This window comes from Falco biarmicus, chromosome 5 (assembly GCF_023638135.1).
Source record: "Falco biarmicus isolate bFalBia1 chromosome 5, bFalBia1.pri, whole genome shotgun sequence".
NCBI lineage: Eukaryota > Metazoa > Chordata > Aves > Falconiformes > Falconidae > Falco > Falco biarmicus.
The window spans coordinates 88,791,724-88,813,934 of NC_079292.1; the positions used below are offsets into that span (position 1 = coordinate 88,791,724).

At 48.6% G+C, this 22,211-nt stretch overlaps 1 protein-coding gene across 4 annotated transcripts; it reads left to right on the plus strand.

The window, feature by feature from the left end:
• Positions 1–1,132: 1,132 nt before the first annotated feature.
• On the plus strand, positions 1,133–22,071 carry TMEM39A (transmembrane protein 39A). 4 transcript variants are annotated; one of them, XM_056340489.1, is made up of 10 exons: positions 1,671–2,920; positions 3,487–6,263; positions 13,565–13,758; positions 15,337–15,559; positions 16,938–17,021; positions 18,451–18,593; positions 19,059–19,407; positions 20,224–20,411; positions 20,902–21,022; positions 21,552–22,071. In XM_056340489.1, the coding sequence occupies exons 2-10, from the start codon at positions 6,252–6,254 to the stop codon at positions 21,783–21,785; spliced, it is 1,548 nt and encodes a 515-aa protein (XP_056196464.1). In that variant the 5' UTR covers positions 1,671–2,920; positions 3,487–6,251; the 3' UTR covers positions 21,786–22,071. The 4 variants fall into 4 exon arrangements, with proteins under 4 accessions (XP_056196467.1, XP_056196464.1, XP_056196466.1 ...); XM_056340492.1 differs by lacking the exons at positions 1,671–2,920; positions 3,487–6,263 and adding an exon at positions 1,133–1,460; XM_056340491.1 differs by lacking the exons at positions 1,671–2,920; positions 3,487–6,263 and adding an exon at positions 6,689–12,365.
• The last annotated feature ends 140 nt before the right edge of the window (positions 22,072–22,211 follow it).

The window sequence follows — 22,211 nt, forward strand, 5'->3', positions numbered from 1 at the left end:
GCACAGACCCTGAGCTGTTGGCAGGGAATGAGGAGGGAGAATCCTGTATCAGAAACAAGCCCAACCACCCTGATAAGCCACAGAGACTTTACCAGACCCCTTTCCAGAGCATTGGTTTGAAACAGAACAGTGGAGAGGGTTGGTGAGGCCAGCTCTGTCCCATGTATCGCAGCCGCCCGGTTCTCAGGGTACTTTTAAGTGGTGCGTCCCCACGCAGGATTGCCTACTGCTCACACACCAGGTTCTTTCTTTCCTCCAGTATTTGCTCTCGCTCCCTGGGAGAGCTTTCTTGTTGCGATTGTGAAAGCTAATAAATAATTATTTTGTTTATAATAAATATAATAAAGCTAATAAATACATAAATAAAGCGATTTTCACCGCTATATCTCCCCAGCTTTGGGCTGGCACCTACAAGCTGTCCCAGAAGTCACTCGAAAGAAAGATGCCCCTTTGGGAAAGGCGCTCAGGAAAGCCTTGGCTTGGCTTGGTGGCCAGCCCGTGATGGTTTGCTGCCGCTCGGCGGCTGCTGCAGCCAGTGCCCGGTGTCCCGGCCGCACCGCCCGCTCCCCCCGGCTCCGCGGGCTGACGGGGGGCGCAGGCGGGGACCGGACCCTGGCCCGGGGCCCAGCGGGGCACGTCGAGGCTCCAGCTGTTGGTGCTCACTCGCGGGGTAAGCAGAGTTGCTGGCTGTAATGAAGCTGTTGGTTATGATTATTTCATTAATTTTTTTGGGGGTGTCTCACGATGCAAAACGTGGCGCTTTCTGGATTTATTATCGTGACTAGAGCGACAAAAGCGTTCCCGGTGCAACGGGGCGCGGATAAGGGACGGAGCATCTCCCCCTGGAGGCTCCGTGCCGTGCCGTGCCGTGCCGTGCCGTGCCGTGCCGTGCCGTGCCGTGCCGTGCCGTGCCGTGCCGTGCCGTGCCGTGCCGTGCCGTGCCGTGCCGTGCCCTGGGGCTCCGCACGCCCCGCGCCGCCCCGGCCCCGCCGCCCCTGCTGCTGCCACCACCAAGATGGCGGCGCGGCCGGCCCGCCCCGCCCCGCAGCGCCCGTCCCTCCCTGGGCCGGCCGGGGCCGCGGCCGCCGCGGTGGCTGCTGCCGCCGCCGCCTGTCGCCCTGTGATGAGAGCATCAGCCCTCACTGCCACGTCTCCCGGGCAGCTGCGGCGGCGGCAGCCGGCGGTGTGCAGGGCCGCGCCGGGGCGCCGAGGCTGGGCCAGCCGCCTCTTCCCGGCCCTTCCCCTCCCGCCGCGGCCGCCCGCTCTGCCTCCTGCCGCGCCGCGGGGCGCCGGGCCGGGGGTCTGCCCGGCGGGACGAGCCGCGCTCCGCGGGCACCCGCCGCCGCAGCCTCGCCCCCCGCCGGCGGGCCGGGGGGCTGCGGGGGCCGGGGCTCGCCGCCGGGCCGGGGACCCCGCTGCCGGCTGATGTCCGAGCCGCGCCGCCGCCCGCGCGTGGATGTGTGAGTACCGGCCCCCGCGGGGGCCCGGGGGGGCGAGGGGCGCAGCCGGGCCGGGCCGGGCCCCCGCAGCTCTGTGTGTCTGTGTGCGTGTGTGTGCTGGCTCCTGGGCTTTGCGTCGGTCCTGCCGGTGCGTTACGGCACCTGCTCCCCGGCTTCTCGCTTTCGGCGTGTCCCCGTGTGCCAGGGCGGCGCAGGGCCCCCGCGCGCTGCCCGGAGCCCGCCGTGCGGGGAAGGCTGCGGGTTAAACGCGAGCAGGTCGGGCTGGGGACACGGGTGGGTTCGCTTTGAGGTTTTCAAACGCGGTAACCAGTCCTACAACGTCCTTCCACCGGCCTGTGGAAGATGAGGCAATGCTCTGTAACTCCGGGCACACCTCACCCACCACCAGGTACGGTTTCCAGAATGGATGTGGGCGCACGTCGCTGTTCCCTCTTGTACCACTAAAAAGCAGTGTATCGCTCACCCTGCCTTACGCAGGGCAGCACAGGCCGATAATTTTCCGTATTACGTGAGGTAGCTCCTTCGCTACTCCAGCATCATTCTGACATGACCGTGCAGTGGAAAAGAAGCAGCTTTGCAGTTGATGGTCACTCTCGTGCATGCTTTTCCCTTGTAACAGGCCCCTCGTGTCACTGGCATCTTTTGGGGCTGTAAGTGAAGGAAGGAGATGTCTGTGTCACAAAGTGGTCGGTCACAAAGTTCTTGGACATGACGCGTCGTCGCTTTTGTAACCGACTCAGGTCTGTTAACTCACTGTGCTCAGAGGATGTTTTCTGAGGGGGATGCAGCAGTACAGGGACAGGACTGGAATGGCTTGGCTCCAGTTTCACAGGGTGCTGACTGCAGAGCAGGGCACCAGCCCTGTAACCCGGAGCCTGCCCCTTTGCTCACCTCCTGGCACTCCTGGGGTGGCAGTGGCTTTGTTTCTCACACCCATTTCTCCTTCCAGCCGCTCCTCGAGGCGCTGGGTATCGCGATCGGATGATGCTTTGCTGATAAATCCTGGGCCCGCTGGCGCGGAGGTGGTAGCCAGGCAATGCTGACCTCTCTGGGAGTTGTGCTGAAACTTCACATGCCTTGTAGTCCCTTGTCGGACTGGAAGTTCTTCAGGTGTAGATGCAGCTGCTTCTTGTTTCTGTTCTTGAGCATCTCTGACTTGGGTTTTGCAGCGCAAACCAGCACGGAGGGTGGGAATGCTGTCCAGGTTTCACTTATTTGAAATGACAGAAGAGCTCAGGTAGTATCAGTGACACAGTTACCTGTGCCCACCGTGATGCACGCTCCTCATCCCAAGACTGTGGAATATCTGCGTGTCTCCTTGGCTATCTCGTGGCTGACCTAGTGACTTGCAGGCATTTGAGACCTGATTTTCAGAAGGTCTGGCTGTCCACACTCCTGCTGATGGGGGTATCTGTATTGTCTCAACCTGAGCATCTGAAATCGTTGATAATTTCAAAAAGGTAGGCGTTTCATTTTTATTTTTTACTTTATTTTTTTAAAAGTCTTTCTGACTGTAAAATGGGGATAAACATTTCGCTTCCTACTTTTGCAGAGTACATTTTTATTCTGCTTGTAAGAAGGTAAATTCTTTTGAAAACTTCTTGTAATGTACAGGTTAGCACCTTGCTGAATTATTCTTTTTACAGAGACGCTAATGGCATCCTGTTGTAGCTAAGGAGATAAAGCTATTCTCATCATAGCAGCCTGCCTGTATGAGCAATATTTGTGCTGATGTAACATCGCCAATACAGTTATGTTGTTATGTATTACTCAAAAGCAGACAGGCCTAATCACTTTTTTGTCTATGCTTTCTTCAGACACTGCTTTTTGGTCTGAAATTTTAGAGACAGAATCTATGTATGTAGTATTTGAAGGGGGGGGTGAAACCCCACACCTTTCTGCTCTTTTTCACATTGAGCAGCACTGAACATAAATCTTTCTCTGCAAGTGTCTGCATTGCAAGTTAATTTGGGCAACTGGAGCCTGGCTATCTGGATAAAAAACTAACATTTTTTTTCTTCTGCAGGCATCAAATTTGGATGTTTGAGAATACAGCAAGAATATATATGCTACAAATGTGTGTTAAGGTGACTTCCAATGTCCATGAGCATACAGTTCAGAAGCCAGTCGGGTCACTCGGTCTGACTTTGTAGAGTTCCAGCTCCTAAAGGTGGATGTGGTGTAAAGCAACAAGATAGTACTGATTCTGAGACGGTCCTACCTCTCAGTCTCTGTGCTCCCCCTGTGCCTCAGTATCATGAAATCCTGGAAAGAAGTTTTCTTCTGGCAGTTACAAATGTGTGGTTTAGTTTTAGTTTATGGATGTAAAACTCTTGAGTTGGAGGGGCTGGATGCATGCTCTGGATTTAAAGAAGAGATACTTTATCAATAGGAAGATGTATGTGGGTTTTAGCACTGTTGAAAATCAGTTGGAGGTTTGGATGAATTTTTCTACTATTAGAACATTTATTCTTTAAAGTATTACTGATTTCCGACCATTCTTTTGTTTGTCCATTGTGAAATTTTATGTCCTGCGTTGTTTATGGACTGAGAAATACAGACGAGGGTTGAATTTGGCTTGCAGAATCTGCTTAAATGCTTGGGATCTTTAGGCTTCAGTATTACCTGCTCCGTCATAGTTCATTTTGCAGTGTGATATTCTGTTATACGTATTTTCCTTTTTGAGGCCCGATTTTCCTTCTTGCACTGCCACCCAGTTGGAGAACTGATGCAGTTTGACCGTACTGCGGTGCTAACCTATGCACAAGAAACCATAAGGAAGAGAGGAAATTGCGACATCCACGTTCCTCTTCCTTCAGTGATCCCTTCTCCTCTGCCATCTCCTTAATCCGCTCTCTGGCTGCAGTTTGGCCTGCCCTGGTATTGGACGGTGCCATGAAGTTAGCTCTCTCCTCTTTGTTCGCCTCGCTGCAGCAGGTCTTTTGTGCTGATGGGAACTTTTGTTCATTTATTTCTAACCGTACCACGATTGGATAAGCGGTACAGCTTTTAGAGGGTGGATTTTTAAAAATTGGAGGTAAATCTCTGTTAGCTGTATGACTTGGCCAAATCACTCATGAGCTATCACAAATTCTCCTGAAAGACTTCCTGCCATTCTTTGTGGGGTGTAGTCAGTGGAGAGTCATTTCTAAGTTGTTTTTTTTTTTTTTAACTTTTTGGGCTGAACGTGTTGCAAACGGAGTCTTCAGATGGGAGTGAGTATTATGCAAGCAAGTCAGAAAAGCCATGATGGCTAACGTGGTGCAACGGCAGCCATGTATGCTGGGGGTTTGAAATGGTTGGGTTAAAGCAAAATTCTCGGTGTGGCCCAGACATGCTTATAAGGGAGCGTGTGTGCAGGTTTGGACAGCTAAATTAGTCTTGGTATAATTAATTATACCAGGGATTAACGTATCCTACTGCATTTTCCTGACCTGCTAGATTAGTTGCTCTGTAAATGGTGGTGTGAAGTTCTGAGTGCCACCTGCCAGAATAATGCAAGTTGAATTGAGGACTCGTACCGTTTTGCGCGGGGGAACTTGCAGATTACCTGTACCTCTTATTTAAGAGGCAAGTAGAGGGGAATTGATGTATTCTCCTATGTGTTTTATATTTTAATGCAAATTTATGGTTTGTGCAAATTACAATTTATTTAGAGTCCCCTGCAATAATTCTGCTTTTCCATGGTGTCAGGGGTATGCAAATCACAGTCGCACCGATACCTTCCGATACGAATCCCAGCGCAATGACCTGGGGGTAAGGCTTGAGTAAGTGTTTCTTCCTTGTGTTCTACTCCATGCTTTCAAACTCATTGCTACAGATGGCAGATGCCTGCCTTATTTTTAGCTATGTGAGGACAAAACAGAAAACACCTAGTGACTCCCCATGATTTTTCATCATGGCTGATCTCCATTAAATTAACCGTAGGGATTGGCAGAGGAACAAAAACAGCGGGAAAGCTGCTTCTGTTTGTTTTAAAAGCACTAAAATAATTGCAGTCTCTAAAACACTAAAATAATACTGTAAAAAATATTCAATACTATGTACAGAGACCCCTGGCAAGAGAAACACTTGCCAAACAGTTTATCCTGTTTGGGATAAGGAAATTGAGGTCTAAATCAGGAAAATCAGTAACAAACTTCCCTGGAAGTCAGTTGAAGAGAGATTAAAAAAACCCGAGAGTTCCTGGCTTGCAGGCCTGTACTCAGGCCATTAGAGCATGTGTATGTGTTCGGAGTTGGGAGCAGAACACGTGTTTTGGTGGCTTGCTTGGTTGAAAATTACAAGATGGGCTCTTAAGGCAAGAGCATCTTTTCTACCTCGCAGCTGCTCTCAGTGGTGATCTATTTTGCTGTGCATTTGTCCTGATAAGTTGGAAAAGAAAATTTCAGTGGCCATAGCCAAAATTCCCTTCCTTTCGCAGTCGCACGGCACGGTGTAACGGAGGGCGATCAGTGGCTGTGTTTTAGCAGTGCCGTGCCTGTGCGCAGTGTTTACTGAAGGGCTTTGGTGCAAGACGTTCTTGGCAGTGCACGTTGACAAACTGTTTGAACAGCCAGCTTCGGTAGCTTTGCCAGTGTTGTGTCTGCTGATGCACATTGTCCTAGTGATGGAGTGTTACTTCCCAACCACAGGCCCCTTCTAAACAGAACTTTTGTTTCTGTCGGTAACAGGCAGGTGGAGTTGGAGCTTAAAACTTTGTGTTGTGACATACCCAAATCCTGGTTTGGATCTGGAGCTGAAACTCTCCCGAGCTTTCAAACAACAGCGGAGGTCATCTTTGAGAACTGGATGTCAAGCTTGGTAATTCCCACCAGCTCTTTAGTTGGAGCCTCTTGCTCTGGATGAGGCCAGACTCGCTGTCCCTTCCCCCACACGATTTAGCAGGATGGGAACTGTAGGACCAAAATAGAGCATGACCCAGCTGGTCAGGCCTGCATTTCCCTCTGCTGCTGGAAAAGCTCAGCTTTGCACCTCTGTCTTGTTCTCACACGAGGACCAGCCAATGCTTTCTTTGTTCCCAGATCCAGTATTGGGCTGTGAGTGTCGCTGTATACATCGGAAGAAGCCAAAGAAAATGTTACTGTATTGCAAACTGTGCGACGCTGTTGTCTTGGGGGAGAGTGTCGGCCACTTGTAGCTGCTGAGCCCTGAGGATCTTACGTTGTGGGTTGGGTTTTTTTTAATCTTTTTTTTTAAACATAATTTCAATTCATTCATAAAATTACTGTAGTCATTCATTAAAGTCTTATTAAGCTGTTTGTTCTGACCTCCCGCAGCAGTTAGTTGCAAAGGTAATTACATGGTTATGTGGTATTATTTAGTAGTCCAGGAATTGTGCCTTTGTTCTTGTAGTCGCCAGAGGTTCATTAAGAGCGCTTAGTATGTGTATTTTCTTTCCTCCAATTCACAAAGACTTGAACTCATCTGTGTTCTGAAGAGGACCACATCGCCTGCATACCTCTGGAAATCTCTTCGTCGCACCCCCTGAAGTAAGGTCTTTGAGGGGATTTTTAAGGAATGTGTAGGATTTGGTTTGGAAATCCCTCTCCATTTTTAAAAATTACTTTTTCAGTCTATTGGATAATCTTCTTGATATTAAGAACTTAAGTCTGTGCCCCGTCTTTAAAGAGCACATCTGCAAAATGAGCTGAGTTGAGCTTATTGCACTTCAACCCGGAGAGGCTTTTCCTGGAAAAGTTTTCTCTCCTGCTCCCATTTTTGTCTGTGGGTATTTGAAGTACTGTGGCAGCTACAGATGGCAAGTGCTGCCTTCACCTTGTCTTTAGCTAGAACTTTTATTTTCCCCACTTATCTGTCTGCTTAGTTTTAGCCTTCCTCACTGAAGATGCCCGAGTCATAGGATGTAGATGCCGTTCCTGAATTCTTGCCTGTTTCTTGCTACTTTCACCCTTTGATTTGGCATGTGTGTCAAGGACTGATAGATGGAGCCTCTTCAGCCGGAGCTGTGCTGTAGCAGAAAAGCCTACGCTGAGCTGGTGTTCCTGGGTTGGTTTCGTTATTACAGAGGAGGTTCTTGGTTCTTAGTCACTGAGCAAAAATTAATCTCGCTGGTGCATCACCTGACAGTGGTGATTCACCACCTGGCTCTTGGCCTTTTCGCCTGACCCTGGGCTGTGCTTCAGGGGGGTTTCTGGCTCTCTCCATGCTGAATCTCCTTCTTGATCTGTCGCTCCGTACGGCATGAGGACTTGGAAAACGTGCTGACTTGGGAGACCTCCCTCCTAAGCAGCTTTGCCTGCCGGCGCGGGGCTGGGGCCAAGTGCTGGGCCAGGTGGCGGGTGTGCGCCTGTGGAGCCAGCCTGAGTTGAAAGGTTGTGTTGACTTTAGTGCTGGGGGAGCTCTGTGCAAGCCAAATATTTAGCTTTCCAGCTGATAACCTGTTGGTTGTTTCCTCCCTCGCAACAACTAAACGCTCTTTTGATTCCCCAACCAAGTCAGGGCTTCCACAGAACTTCTGCAGCTTGTCGGCTCTCGGTGTGGCAGATGTGAGGGTGCTGATAAGGTGGCCTCATCACCCAGGCACGGGTGCAGCCATCGCTTTTCTAGGCTCTCTTCTTGATGTTTTGGATTGTGGTTTTTTTTTTATACATATTATTATGATGATGATGATGATGTCGGGTGAATGGGTTACCAGCTTTGTGGTTCAGTTTTTCCAGCTGTCCAAATGTTTTTACTTAAATAAATAAATAGGTCTCACACTAAAAGGAAAAAAAAAATAAGCCATAGTAACTGGGAGTCACAGCAGTTGAAAAGAAAACTTGACTATAAGGTGGATTTGCTGATAATTTGTGAATTATGATTAGGACTGCTGGAGAAATAAGAGTTTGAGATTAGGTTGGCTACAGTGGCTTGAAGTGAGGACATTAGTAACCGAGAGACCTTTTTACATAGCTTGTTTCGCTTTCAGAGACTGATGGGGGACGGAGGGAGGAAGAGGAGAAAGAGCTGTTTGTCTGCCAGCTGAAAGTCTCAACTGTTACAGCATATATTTATTTCTAAAGGTTAGAGAATCCTACTCTTTTCCTCCTCCCATCCTTACAGAAACGATTTCACCAGGGGCTAGTAACTGTCTTTCGCAGCCTTGCAAACAAAGTTTTATAAATAAACCACTGTCTGGGACACAGTGAGTTGTTGTCACCTGTGGGGTGGTAACAGAAGCTGTGCAGGTGCTTGCTGTGCCCTGGCAGCCCTGGGGACAGAACCTTTCACTCAGGCCAGGGGAAACTGTCCAGGTCTTAAATGGACCCTGGCCTTTGTGGTCTGGGAGCTCGTGCCTTGGAGCTTATCCAGACAGTCCAGTTCCAGGATATATGTTCCTTTTTGAAGGAAGATGACCTAGAAGCCAACGCTCCTGACAGCAGGGGGACAGGTTGCTGCTGCAGTGGGAGGAGGAATTCCCAGATGCCTGGATGTAGGAGCGCTCTGGAGATGGGCAGTGTGGTTTCCCGTGGCGCTGCGGGACTGCTTCTGGCACTGCTGCTTCCGTGCTCCTTGGCTTGCATTTTCCCTGCGCCATTCCCAGTTCCTTCGTCCTTTTGTCCCACGCTTGATGCTAGCGATGGTTCGGGGTGTTACCACTAGTACCCAGAGGGGCTGGAAATGTCGATGGTGTTTTCTCAGCGCTGGTAGTACCCTGTGCTTCATGTCAGCGCTTTGCAGTTGTGTCACGGGGGTGGCAGGTGTGTTTCCATCCTGCGTAGCCATAAAGCACAGTCACCTCGAATGGAAAGTCTTGCTAGCAAGCCAGACGATGCTGAGAGCTTTTGTGTTGCTGAGGAGGAGGCAGGCAGAACTCCTTTGCTAATGGCCACAGAGGCGTGTTGCTTCACCCCAAGACGTCGCATGCTTACTCAGCAGGAAGGCGGCTGCTTTGATCAAGATGTAGAGTTGCAGTGAGAGACTTGTGGTCTTCTCAGCCCATGTTGCTGCAAGTGGGGATGGCCACATTTCCCTTTCTGCTCTTAAGAGTAGCCGGTTGTAGGACTTGTGGAGCGAAGGAGAGCCTCTTGAATGTTTTCCAAGCTCTCAGAGTTCTCATGCCTCAGTGCAGTGAGCTTCCCAAGAGGACTGGAGGCTCGGAGTTTTCTCCAAATAAAAAAAACAAAACTGTAATGCCATCAAAATAACTGGCTGAGCATTGTAGCATTTCCAGCAAAGAGATGGGGAACCAGGCAGACTTTTCATTCTGATGAGTCACTGACTGTCCTGGTTTGTCTCTTCTGAGAGTTGTTTGGGCAGCTGCTGATGCAGGAACATGATTCTGAGTGATGGTCCCTGGGGAGCAGGACAGGGCTGCATGCTGCTTCACCTCTCAGCTGGCGGATGGTTTGGCTGCCTAGCTGCCCATCACTAAAGCCTTGCTCACAGCTGTGGTTCTTGCCGGCTTGGTCCTGCCTCAGTCAGGAGAGCTGGGGAGCTGATAGGGAGGAGGAGTGTTGGTGCAGAGAAACAAAATACCAAATGCTTTCTGAAGTCCTAAAAGCAAGAATTGGAAATCAGAAGGTCTGATCCCTTACAGTCCTGGATCTTTTTGTGACCATGTAGGCTGTAAAGCTGAAGGTTTTGTCTCTGTCCCAGAGGAAGAGTGTGGTCCCTCTCTAGCACCCAAGAGCTGTCTGTACCCATATCCATTCCCTTGCGTGTTTTTACGATGCCCACGTCTGCCTGAGAGAGGAGATCTTGGAAGCCAGGCGGTTTCTGTTTTGGGGATGTTGAGGATGAAGGGAATACAAATATGTGACTTACTTTTGATGGAAAATACAGGTGAACTGGGAATAACAATGTGGACTCATATTAATGGACTGAAGAGTCTTGTCAGGAAAAGCTTTTATCTTCCATTACTCACTTTCTGTGCCTGTGACTCTGTATAAAATAAGATTGCCGATGGGGTGGGGACTCTGCAAATAGAGAAAGGAGCCTGGTAGACTCCCAGCTCGCTCCGTGGGCTCGTTATTAATACTTAATATGACTTGGATGCACACAGGAATCTTACCTGTTGGAGTGAAGGGTCATGGGCACTTTTTTTTCTTGTTAGCATATTTTTCACAGTTGAGTCATGCCTTTATTAATTGAAAACTATAAAAAAGCTTTTTCCCGTGTCTGTCTGTCTCAAAAAGGAGGGCTGTTGATTGGTTCAAAGCCAAAAAAAGCAGACTTAGTCAAACTGATCTGTAATCTCACTGCTTTGTTTAACTTTATCGGGGGAGCTTCAGTTTTGCGTGGCTAGTTTTATAAAACAAAAGCAAACAACAACAAAAAAGGAAGGGTTCTTAGGCAGATTTTGCTCTAACAGACACCTGCCTAATTTGATCAGACTCCAGTGACATAAAGTTTTATTTAAAGCTTTTGGCTTGAGGAACTGCCCGGTCTATACATTCATGGATCGCTGTGAAAGGGCTTATTCAAGTGCGTTTAAAATACGGTGCGCTGACATTAAGGAGGGTTGCTTTCCACAGGCATTCTTTTGTACTGGTAGAAACCTGCATTTTACTGGTTTGCAAAACCAGAGGGTGGAAATGCAATTACTCAGTGTCCAAGTGTCTATATTAGCGAGCATGCGAAGCATACTAATGGGATAATACTAATGAAAGCTGTTAAATTATTTACATGAATTACTGACTGTGGCATAAAGTACCTTCCACTGTTAATACTGCTAATTAGACCACCAACATACTGCATCCGTTATCACAAACATCCTGTAGGTTGAATCAGAACAATTGTTTTAGCTTCCACAGTCCCTGTAATAGTTTAATTTGGCTTAAAATAGCTTTCAAAGTTGCTCCTTTTAGAGGTTTTTCTCATATTTTTTTTCACCTTAGCTGCTTATGTGAAGTGTCTGGATGCCCTAAGTGAATTCTGCATTGTCTGTTGCTGCCCCTGCTCATCTTGTGCATTCAGGAGAATTTTCTTCTGTTTAATTCTTGAAATATAAATATTCCCAAATAAAACTCTAGAACATCCCAGAGAAAGTTCTCTGAAAGCTTTAGAGCCTTGACTAGAAAGGTAAGGAAGGCTTCAGTTTTCTGTTGTGGTGGTGTTAGAATTATAATGAGAATTTTGAAGTCTGCCAAAGCACATTATTTTCCTCCAAGCCCAAATTGCCCAGTGTTTGCTCTCTCCTTTCATGCAATTTCACAACTCTTTTTTTTTTTTTTTTTTTTTTTTCCCCTTCCCTTCCCTTTTTTACTCTCCAGGATCTCTGCTTTACTTTTTTTTTCTTTTTTGTGCTAGTGACCTTCATGTGGGTATGTAGAGAGCCTTTCCCTTTTGAAGCATCCTGATTTTTGTTGAAATTTTGAGAGTTGGTTATTGGAATATAGATGAAGGATGGGAAATTTTAATACAAAGGATGATTCTTTGAGGGTTTTTTTAGAATAGTTCTGCATGCTGTGTTCATGGTGACAGTGATGTGACTCATGAACAAACTTCCTGGCATTTCTACCAGCTGTGATTTCTCAGGATTTTAAAGGAGGTGATAACTGAATTGTAAATAGACAATAGGTTCCATCTGTAAATTTCAAAGCTAGATCCAGAGTTTCCCAGAAGGTGGAGGTGTTTTTTGGACCCTGGGTTGGTTTTGGCTATGGTATTTTGCTGAAAAGGCATCTGATTAGTCTCCAGACATGCAGATACACCAGAGTCCTTGTAGCAAGATGCCCTCTCACTGTCTTGGTTCTGTACAGCATGTGCGCTTGGAATGACTTCCAGATTCACACTCCAACTCAACACCTTGCTCTTTTATGTCTGCTAGCCATCAGAAACGTACCTGACTGCCGAAATCCTTGCAGTGTTATGTGGGAGACTAGTGAAAGAAAAGCAAAATCATATGGGGAGTGATAAAAGTCTGTGCCAGAGAATCTACCTTTGTTACTGATACTCTGAGTTGCCCAGCCTGTCTCATAGTAGGTCATTTTAAGGAGCTGATTGGTTTAAAATGTGTCATTTAAAATAAAGAAATATTTATAGATTCAGGTTTTAATTATTATTAATATTTTTGAGGGCTGGGATACGTGATTGCTTATATGTGCCTTTGAAGTACTTGTGTACATAGAATCATTTAGGTTGGAAAAGACCTTTAAGATCATCGAGTCTGACTGTAAATCTTGCACTGCCAAGTCCACCACTACACCATGTCCCGAAGCGCCACGTCTACAGTCTTTTGAATACCTCCAGGGACGGTGACTCAACCACTTCCCTGGGCAGGCTGTTCCCGTCCCTTTCAGTGAAAAATTTTTTCCTAATACCCAATCTAAACCTCCCCTGGCACCACCTGAGGCCATTTCCTTTTGTCCTGTTGCTTGTTACTTGGCAGAAGAGACAGCCTCCTTTCAGGTAGTTGTAGAGAGCAGTAAGGTCTCCCTGGAGCCTCCTTTTGTCCAGGCTAAACACCCCCAGTTCCCTCAGCTGCTCCTCATAGGACTTGCTCTCTGGACCCTTCTCCAGCTTTGTTGCTCTTCTTTGGATGTGCCCCAGCATGTGTGTTTTGCAGCACTACTCTGCTAACTAGAACCACTTTAAAATGTACCTCCTGCTGTCGTGTCAGTTGGGATTTCTTGGCACGGGAAGGGAGCTGAACCATGCAATTAACTTCATGGAGACCAGTCTGTCTGTTCAGAGCTCTGGCAGAGGCAGGTCCAAATAACCTACCAGCATCAGACCCTGTCAAGTGATGTGTTGGGTGGTTAAAAAACCCTGCGAATCTCTAGTAGCTTCTTGCAGCAGAACAGGGAGGGGGCTTTTCCCAGGCTTGCTTTTGAAATGAGGCACACAGTTTTGTGGTCTCCAGCACTGGAGATGCTCGGTGGCACTTTCCAGCCAACAGGAAGTGGTAGCAGTCACTGATGGCTAATTTAAACAGCAACTTTTTAAAGACACAGTGTCAGTGGTGTCTGTGCTGTGTATGCAAGCAGACACTGATCCGGTGTCATTGAAATGGCACAGTGTTTTAGGGTGGTGATGGGTGTCCCACAGGGCTCAGAGTGTATGAGAGTGGCTTCCTTTTGCATGAACTTACTTGGCTGGGGTGTGAACTAGGTGACCAGCAGTTTGCAGCTTAAGTGATGTTCCTGCCTCCTTTGCAGACCTGGGAAGGCTTCGGGATCATTTTCTGCATCTTGGGGCACAGCCTGCTGGAGGCACTGGAAGTGGATTGGTTCCTGGTCATGCCCGGTGGAAGGAGGGGACCCAGCCGGCAGCAGCTAAGCCGTTCAGCTTTGCCTTCTCTCCAGACGCTGGTTGGTGGGAGCTGCGGAAACGGTACCGGTTTGAGAAACAGGTAAGGACAACAGCAGGTTTGTTGAGACACCCGTGGCTGGGATAGCGCTGAAAGCTGGGAGCCTTGATCCACTCTGAACTCCGGGCAGGAGTGCAGCTTTGTGGTTAAAGCAAGGAACTGGGAGATGGGAACCTCGAGCCCTCTGCTGTAGTATTAAGAGATGGCCCATGCCAGGGGGAACATGCCCTGCATGACAAACCTCTTCCAGCTTCTCTTCTCAGCTCTGCTGTGGCGCATGCTTACCTCTGCGGCCCCTCTCTTGGCTTCATGCGTTAAGATCAGCCCCATGGGGAGGACTGTGGAAGTGGTCTTAGCCACCCTTCACCGCCGCCACAACAGCCAGGGATGGAAATTGCACAATGCTCCGTTTGTCTTTCTCTGCAGCAGTTCCCAGAGCAGTGAGTCCTAGCAAATGATGAGTCCTTGTCTCTTGTTCGCTTGCCTGCAGTGCCGCAGGGAGTTAGTGTGACATGTCGGAGCTCAGCTGTGAGTCCCCCTCCTGCGTGGTAGAAGGGCAGGGCAGGAGGATGCCTATATTCTGCTTAAGCCCTGCTGGCTGCAGATGAAACTAATCCTCACAGTTGTCAAAGCTCATCCCCGTTTTCTGGGGAAGCTGGGGGCTGAAAAAGGAACACGTGGTGACATACAGATCTCCACATTTCACATAAAGACTAAAAGGGCCCAGCATTACTTCTGTTCACACAGGAGTTAGCAGACTAGAGAAGTTATTTGCTGCATGTTGAGGCCCTCATCTACTTGGTATACGTGCATTCTTACAGAGTAGAGAGATCCAAGCCATTTAGCTTTGGCCTTTGAAGATTTCTCTGCCTGGGACGGATGGATGGATGGCACAGTTTTAGATTCTTGAGGAAAAAGTCACTATTGAGACCACGGAGTCAGTGCCCCAGGGTCCTGGGGAAGTGTCGCTTAATCCTGGTTTCAGTCAGACACAGCATAGTTTATGCCTGAACTTCCTCCATCAGTTCAGTCTGCTGGAGCTTTTAGTTGTCCTAGCCTCTTCTGAAGGCTAGGAAAGAAGGAAGGGTGAAAACACTTGGGAGGGCAGCCTCTAGGAAGTGGCTGAACTCCTCTGTTCCGTTTTTAGTTACCCCTCTTTTTACGAGAGGAACTGTGGTCAGAAAGACAACGGACACTTTGCAGTACTGGAGAAGGAGGCTGGGCGCCACTGTAATGTCCTAGTGATGGGTGGCAGGAGCCAACATTAAGCTCTTGGTCTGGCACAGAGTCCCTCATTGATTTTTGCTTGGAGTTGCTCCCTCACTCTGTACCTCTGTTCCTCCATCTACAAGTTTACTGAAATATTGCTGGACGCATCACAGCACCTCTAGCAGACCGGTCTGTTGTCTAGAGAAAATGCTGGGTGAGGGTTTTGTCTGAGCTAAGAAGCCTATGAAGCTCACCACCAGTCTTGTGCCAGAAACGTGAATGCAAGACTGCTGCCATCTCTCCTCTAGCAATGCCCAGTCCCAAATTCACAACCTCAAGCACTCGCTGTCCTGGAAAATGATAGAGATGATGTAGAATGTTTACCAAGTGAGTGATACCTGTCTGCTTCAGGAATGGTAGTGCCATCAGCCTCTCCGCGCCTCCGATCACAGCGCTGATTACTCCGGAGCCTGTACGTCACTGTCGGATACCTGAACTGCCGTTGGATGGGAGCCTTCTCTTTGAATTCCTGTTCTTCATCTACCTACTGGTAGCCCTCTTCATTCAGTACATCAACATCTACAAGACTGTCTGGTGGTACCCATACAATCACCCTGCTTCCTGCACCTCACTGGTGAGTTCCCGGCGAATGCCATCCCTCATGCTTTTTCATTACACAGCTGCTTTTCATGCTGCTTCAGTCCAGGAATCACAAGGCATTTGACATTAAGGGCGTGAAGGGAAGTTCACATGCACCCCCATCAGTCAGGGCCATGTCACCCCCATTTTTACAGGGGAGAAAATATGTAAAAGGTGGGAGAGGGATGTCAGCAGGATTCCTTCAGTGGAAATTTTTTGTGCTAGCCCCTAGGGTTTGAAATGGAGTTGAGACTCCAGGAGTCTGCTCTCTCCTGCTGTGGGTGCCCTTTCCCAGTGGAAACAACGGAGCCGAGAGAAGGGAGATGATGCAAGTTTTCATTAGCATCTCACAGCAGGTCAGCAGCCCAGGGGTTGGGGAGGGGGTCAGCTCCTCAGCTTATGTAAAGCTCCCAGTCTCCTCAGTTTCAGTCTTCTTCCTGCCCCAATAAGCTGCGCAACCTGGCAGTGACCTGAGTCAGCAAACTCATCTGAGTGAAGCTAGCTTCTGAGGGGGTCCTTCACTTCATGCTGTGTCCGTGCTGCTTGGAAGCCTGGGGCGGTTCCTTAGTTAGCTGCACCGACAGGCGGTGCTGGTGTTCCAGTTACCAGGTTCCAGTTCAGCTACGTGATGCTGGACACAGCTTGCTTTGAAGAAAAAACATTCTGTTTTAGGCTCCCTACCTGGAAGGTTTTAATAGTTATTTGTTTGTTCCCATCAGATGTCAAGAATTCTTTTTTACCCAAAATGTCCCTGAAGTCCCAAACAGCAGTATTCAGTGTCTGCGAGCTGCTCTAGCCCGAACACATTCAGTGGCTTCACTGAAAAATCATAAGGGGTCCAAGAGCTGTATCTGACTTGATGCTGCCAGAGCCAACATTAAACTTCTAATACAGATTTATGGCCTGTGAAGTTGACGTTTCTCAGATCAACTTGATTAACAGGTCGCTACAGACCATCTCTGAGACCAAGAGCTAAAATGAACTGGTGGGCTCACTCTGGACTCCATTTTGGCTGCCCTTGCTCTGGTTGCTCAGTGGCTTTTCCCAGGAGAACTTGCAAGCTGTTCTCCGTAGTAGGATATCCTGGTCCTAGATATCCCTTTGAACCCCAAAATACCTGCCTGAAGGGTGGGTTTGTTTTGTTTTGAGTGGAAATCTCTTCATGGTAAAGAACCTCCACGTGGGGAAGATCTTGCTTCTGGAGACATTCCTGTGTTACTGATGTTTACCCCTCCTCCAGGATAAGAGAGCTTTGGGGAATGCTTACACAAGGTCCTAATGCACTCTCAGCAGCCAGCTTTCTAGTCCCACCCCAGCTGGGTGGTTTCAGAGTCCCTTTCCCTGGTGAAGACCGTTTTTCTTTCCTCCTTCAGAATTTTCACCTCATTGACTACCACCTGGCGGCGTTCATCACAGTGATGCTGGCGCGGAGGCTGGTGTGGGCCCTCATCTCTGAGGTAACATTCCCACTGTTCCCTCTCCTGCCCATAGCACGGATTGCAGAGCATCACCATCCGTGGCCTGAGAAAGTTCTGCAAGCTGGATAGCTGGAGGGTTTCTTCCCCCAGAACAAGCCTGGGTGTGAAGGACTAAGATTTTGGGGATGCCCATCTGCCTTGGAGTTTTCTCCTTGAGCCCATTCGTGTCCTGCAGTATTGGGTAGCTCTGCTGCCTCTGCAGCTATGAGGAGATTAAATGGCCCCACTTGCTTCTTTATCCCTGCCAGTGCAATATGGTGTGTCACTATCTCTATCTCGTGCCAGAGAAATGGCTGAGAGAACTGCAAGTTTGATAGCAGAAAGGCAGATAGGGAGGTTAGCCAAGACTGGATGAATGAACAGGAGACAAGAGGGGAAAGGTCAGCAGGAGGATGTCTGAGTACACTAAAGTGAAATAGGAATAGCTGGTAGAACTGCTTTTCCAGTCCTGGTTACTGAATAACTCTGAGACTCTGGTTGTGTCACGTCAGATTCTGGGACTCTCCCTGTTTGTGAGAGCAGAACCAGGCCAGATGTATGTTTGAGGAAGCTCATTTTAAGGAAAATGGAAGGTCTGTCCACTGAAATGGTTAACAACTCCAGGCCAAGCAACTAAGCGATAAGTGTAAAAATAAATAAAATAAAATAAAATAAATGAACAGTTCTATCCTGTTGAATAGATGGACCAGATGGGATCTCTGAAGTTCTTTTTTCATCTGTGATTCCTGCCATTTTCATTTATGTTCACATTCTCCATAAAACTTCCCATAGACTGAAATTTCTGCATTGAAACCTTCCATGCAAGTTCTTGCACGTCCCATTTATTGGCTCTAACCCCTAAGAATCTTTTCATAGTTCAGTTGCCTTCTCCCCTCTGGAGACTGGAACAAGCTTTCTTGCTGCCCTTTTGAAGGTGGTGCCTCCTTACTAGACTGCAGCCTGTACATCCAGTAGAGATGAGCGGTGGAAATCTAGTTTTGGGATTGCTATGGTGCACCATCTTCTCTTCCCTTAGCTGAGAACTGTGACATTCCAGTTCTTTAGGAAAATAAATGCTGAGACTTGATCCTTCTATAGGAGAGAGCAAGAGGAAGCGTGTTTCAGGCTATCCTGGACTATCATCAGAGCAATAAGGGACCTGAGCAAAAATATTTTCTATTTTGCAGCTCTGCTTTTTTTTTTTTTTTTCAAAAGGCCCTATTTTAGTCATGCCCTACAACTTGTGCTTATTTGAATCTTTCAGATTCTATCAGTCACGAATAAAATCAAAGGCATTCACCTTTGTAAGAAAGTCTGCTGCATCTGGAAGTGGGCAGCTGTGCCTTCCCTCTCCCTGCTCCTCCTCCTCCGCAGGCACGTTCTAGCACTAGCATTGCAGAGCAGCTGAATGTTTCCTCCCCATTTGCAGGCCTCTCAGGTGGGTGCGACATCAGTGATTCACTACATGGTGCGCCTGGTGCTGCTCACCCTCTGCGGATGGGTGCTCTGCTGGACTTTGGTCAACCTCTTCCGCAGCCATTCAGTGCTCAACCTCCTCTTCCTGGGCTACCCGTGAGTGACACCACCTTGTACCTGCATACATAGGTGTACGGGGAGCATAGCTGCTTGGGGGCGGCATGAACCACCATGGGAAGCAGAGCTGTTGGCTGTAATCGGTGCCCTCGTTTTATGATTAAAGGGGAAGTAGGAGTGGCCAGGGTATGATGCAAGGAGGTGGTGCTGAGCTGGTGAAGCACATTGCCTCAGCATGCTGTTTGCATGAGGGGCCTTTACTGTGACTGAAGACTGGGATCATTGGTTCCATAAATGAGATTTAAAGAAGCTTCTCTGCACAGCTGTTGAAGCTGCAGCCTCTGGGCTTTTATGGGGGAGAAGAGTTGGCTACTGACTTCTGGAATGAGGGTTCCTCTGTGGTGTCTCTCTCATAAAGGCCAGTATCTGTTGAGAAGGTGCCCCCTGCTTCGTGTTGGAATGGCTGTCATTTCAGCCCTTTTTTTTTGCTTTCTTTCTCTGCAGGTTTGGTGTCTACGTTCCTCTGTGCTGCTTCCACCAGGACAGCAGAGCACAGCCCCTGCCTGCAGACTGTGGTTACTTGGTACAGGACCAGATGGTGGATGATGGGGCTTCAGCTGTCAGCAGCCTGGTCAAACCCAAAGATTTCCTCTCGCTTCTGTGGGAATCCCTGAGAGAACAGTTCAATAATCCTACGTCTATCCCCACCCACAGCTGCCCCCTTTCCCCAGATCTCATCCGCAATGAGGTGGAGTGCCTAAAAGCAGACTTCAACCGCAGGATCAAGGAAGTTCTCTTCAACTCCCTCTTCAGTGCCTACTACGTGGCGTTCCTGCCACTGTGTTTTGTGAAGGTAGTTCTTCTCTGGCTCTCTCCGCGCCCCTGCCCGCCGTCTCCTTCTGAATGTTGTGTGAATTGCTGCCAGGCCAGATTCCTGGTTAATTCCCCTTTTCTCTGTCTCCCCTTTGGCAGCCTGGATAGCGGAGCATGGCTGCATCCGGAGTGCACTAGTACTGCTCCTGGTTGGCGGATAGGTATTGCCATAAATGTGATGCACCTCTAGTCCCATCACCCCACTTACTAACTCCCCTTCTCCCACCCCCTGTCCTAGGCAGATGATAGCTGTGTTCTTCCTAGAAAAGGGAACCTGTTGTTACCCGTCTCAGATCCAACATCCTGGCTTTCAAGTGCTTGGATCAGAGGCTTTGGTGGTCAGCCTGCTAGAAAAAAGAGCCAACTAGGATGCTTGGCAAGCTAAATTCGAGAACCTTTTGTCATTGTGAGGGTTGTATTTTTAATCTGTCATTTTTCTAACTTGAACGAGCTCCAGTTGGTGTAGTGAAGTGGGCAGGGCTCCAAATCCACGTAGCAGTCTTGGTGCAATTGGTGCTCCTGGGACAGTTCTGTGGCAAGCAAACCCCCTAGGTATCTGCTGCTGGAGGAGGAGAGGCACCAGCTGCAGCATCATCCCCTGCCCTTTCTCCTTCAGGTCAAGGAGAAGGGAGTCTTGAGTGTTTCCTAAGCTGTAACCCTCCGAAACCACCGGTCCAAAAGCGCATGCCTGTAACATGTGGTGTGGGTCTGCTGGATGCACATGCAGTACGTCCCTTGTCATTCCTTCCTCTGTTTTATGACAGTGGTGCCAAGTTCTTGTCTGGTCTCTTTGCAGAGCACCCAGTACTACGACATGCGCTGGTCGTGTGAGCACCTCATCATGGTGTGGATCAATGCCTTTGTCATGCTCACCACTCAGCTGCTGCCTCCCAAGTACTGTGACCTGCTTCACAGATCAGCTGCCCACCTTGGCAAGTGGCAGAAGCTAGAACATGGTTCCTACAGCAATGCTCCGCAGCATATGTGAGTGTGGGGATGGGGAGAGGTTGGCATACCTGGCCAAGAGAAGACATTCTAGTAAATAAGGAAACACCAGCAGTACTTATCTGTTGAGGACACTTCTCCATTCCCCATGCAACTCTGCTGGTCTTTCTGTTCCCTAGAAACAGAAACATCTACTCTAGCGAGCTATCCGAGCTTCTCTGGTCTCTGCTGGCTCCTTCCCAGAAAAAAACACGGAGATTCCTCTTAGCCACTGGAGAAGTAGCATGCGCAGGGGCAGGGGGTGGCCCCCTCCAATGCAGCAGGCTAGGCTCTTGCACTGGGAGCCATTTCTTTGCATCACTCAGAGTCCATCTGGTGGGCTTGTGATCCTCTGTGCTTTTCCAGTGGGAGCTAGGACATCCCTGTGGCAGAGGCTTTGGTATTTTTCAAGATGCAGTCCATTCCCGTGAACCCACGTCCAGGGAGTTGCGAGCACAGATGCTAACGCTCTGGCATTGTTTCCCCACAGCTGGTCAGAAAACACAATATGGCCACAAGGAGTTCTGGTGCGACGTAGCCGATGCCTGTATAAAGCAGTTGGGCCTTATAACGTAGCAGTGCCTTCAGATGTGTCCCACGCCCGCTTTTACGCAAGTATCTCTTCTCTTGCTTGGTGACTTATGATGGTGGGAGGGAGGAGAGGCGCAAACATAGCTGCAGCAGAGCAGATCGTGGGGAAGAGTTCAGTGCTGTGCAACAGCCTGTTGCCGCTAAAATACCCATTTGCAGCAGAGGGGCTTTCCCGTTGCAGGATGACAGTGATGTCTGGGCAGGATGGAAGCCACGGCTGCCTTGTCAGCGCGTGCTCGTTACAGTGATGCAGCTCTCCCATCAGGCAGTGGCATATTCTTAAAGAGGGTTCTAGTCAATGTCTTCCAAGGAAACATTAAAGTATGTCAGCTGGCCAGTACGTTATTTCACCTATCCTCCCCTTCTCAAGAAAAATGACACTCCTACACACCTTGTTTCTTATGCTAGCAGTGGTTGGAGTACAAACATTTCTTCTGCCCAGCATGATGGTCGTTAGCACAGTGGTGCCCAACAACATTATGTATGTACCCCTCCCCACTTTAACACTGCAACAAATTATAGAAATCTTTTTTAACTGTTTCCCTGCAGTTCCTTTTTCACCGTCCATTACGGCTGCTCAACCTCCTGATTCTCATCGAGGGCAGTGTGGTCTGCTACCAGCTCTACTCGCTGCTGCGCTCAGAGAAGTGGAACCATACCCTCTCCATGGCCCTTATCCTTTTCTGCAATTATTATGTCTTATTTAAGCTCCTCCGGGACCGGATAGTATTAGGCAGGGCATACTCCTACCCGCTTAACAACTACGGACTCAAGGCACACTAGGCCGGCCAAATGTGTACCCCTTCTTTTTCCCTTCCCACAGGCCAGGGAGGGAACCTCAGAAAAAAAAAAATATTTTCGTACAGTTCTATTTTTTTCTTGCAGCGTTTATAAATATTTAAAATATTTTATATTTTGTATACTATTGTTTTTGTGGGGCGGGAAGGGAACCAGTGGCAATTAAATGTCGCTTTATAAACAAGGTGTTATTTTATATATATATAAAAAAAATCAATGTGTATATACCGTATATCTATACCCATACATATATCTATGTGAAGCAACAGGATTGTGTGTGTGGTCACTGTGTCCGCTTTACTCACACAACTGCCTTGCTACTGCATACAGTGGGGATAGAACTGATGTTAATTAGGAACTGGTCTGCTGTAGAACTTGGATAAGTTGACAGTCAGGGGAAGAAAGGAAACA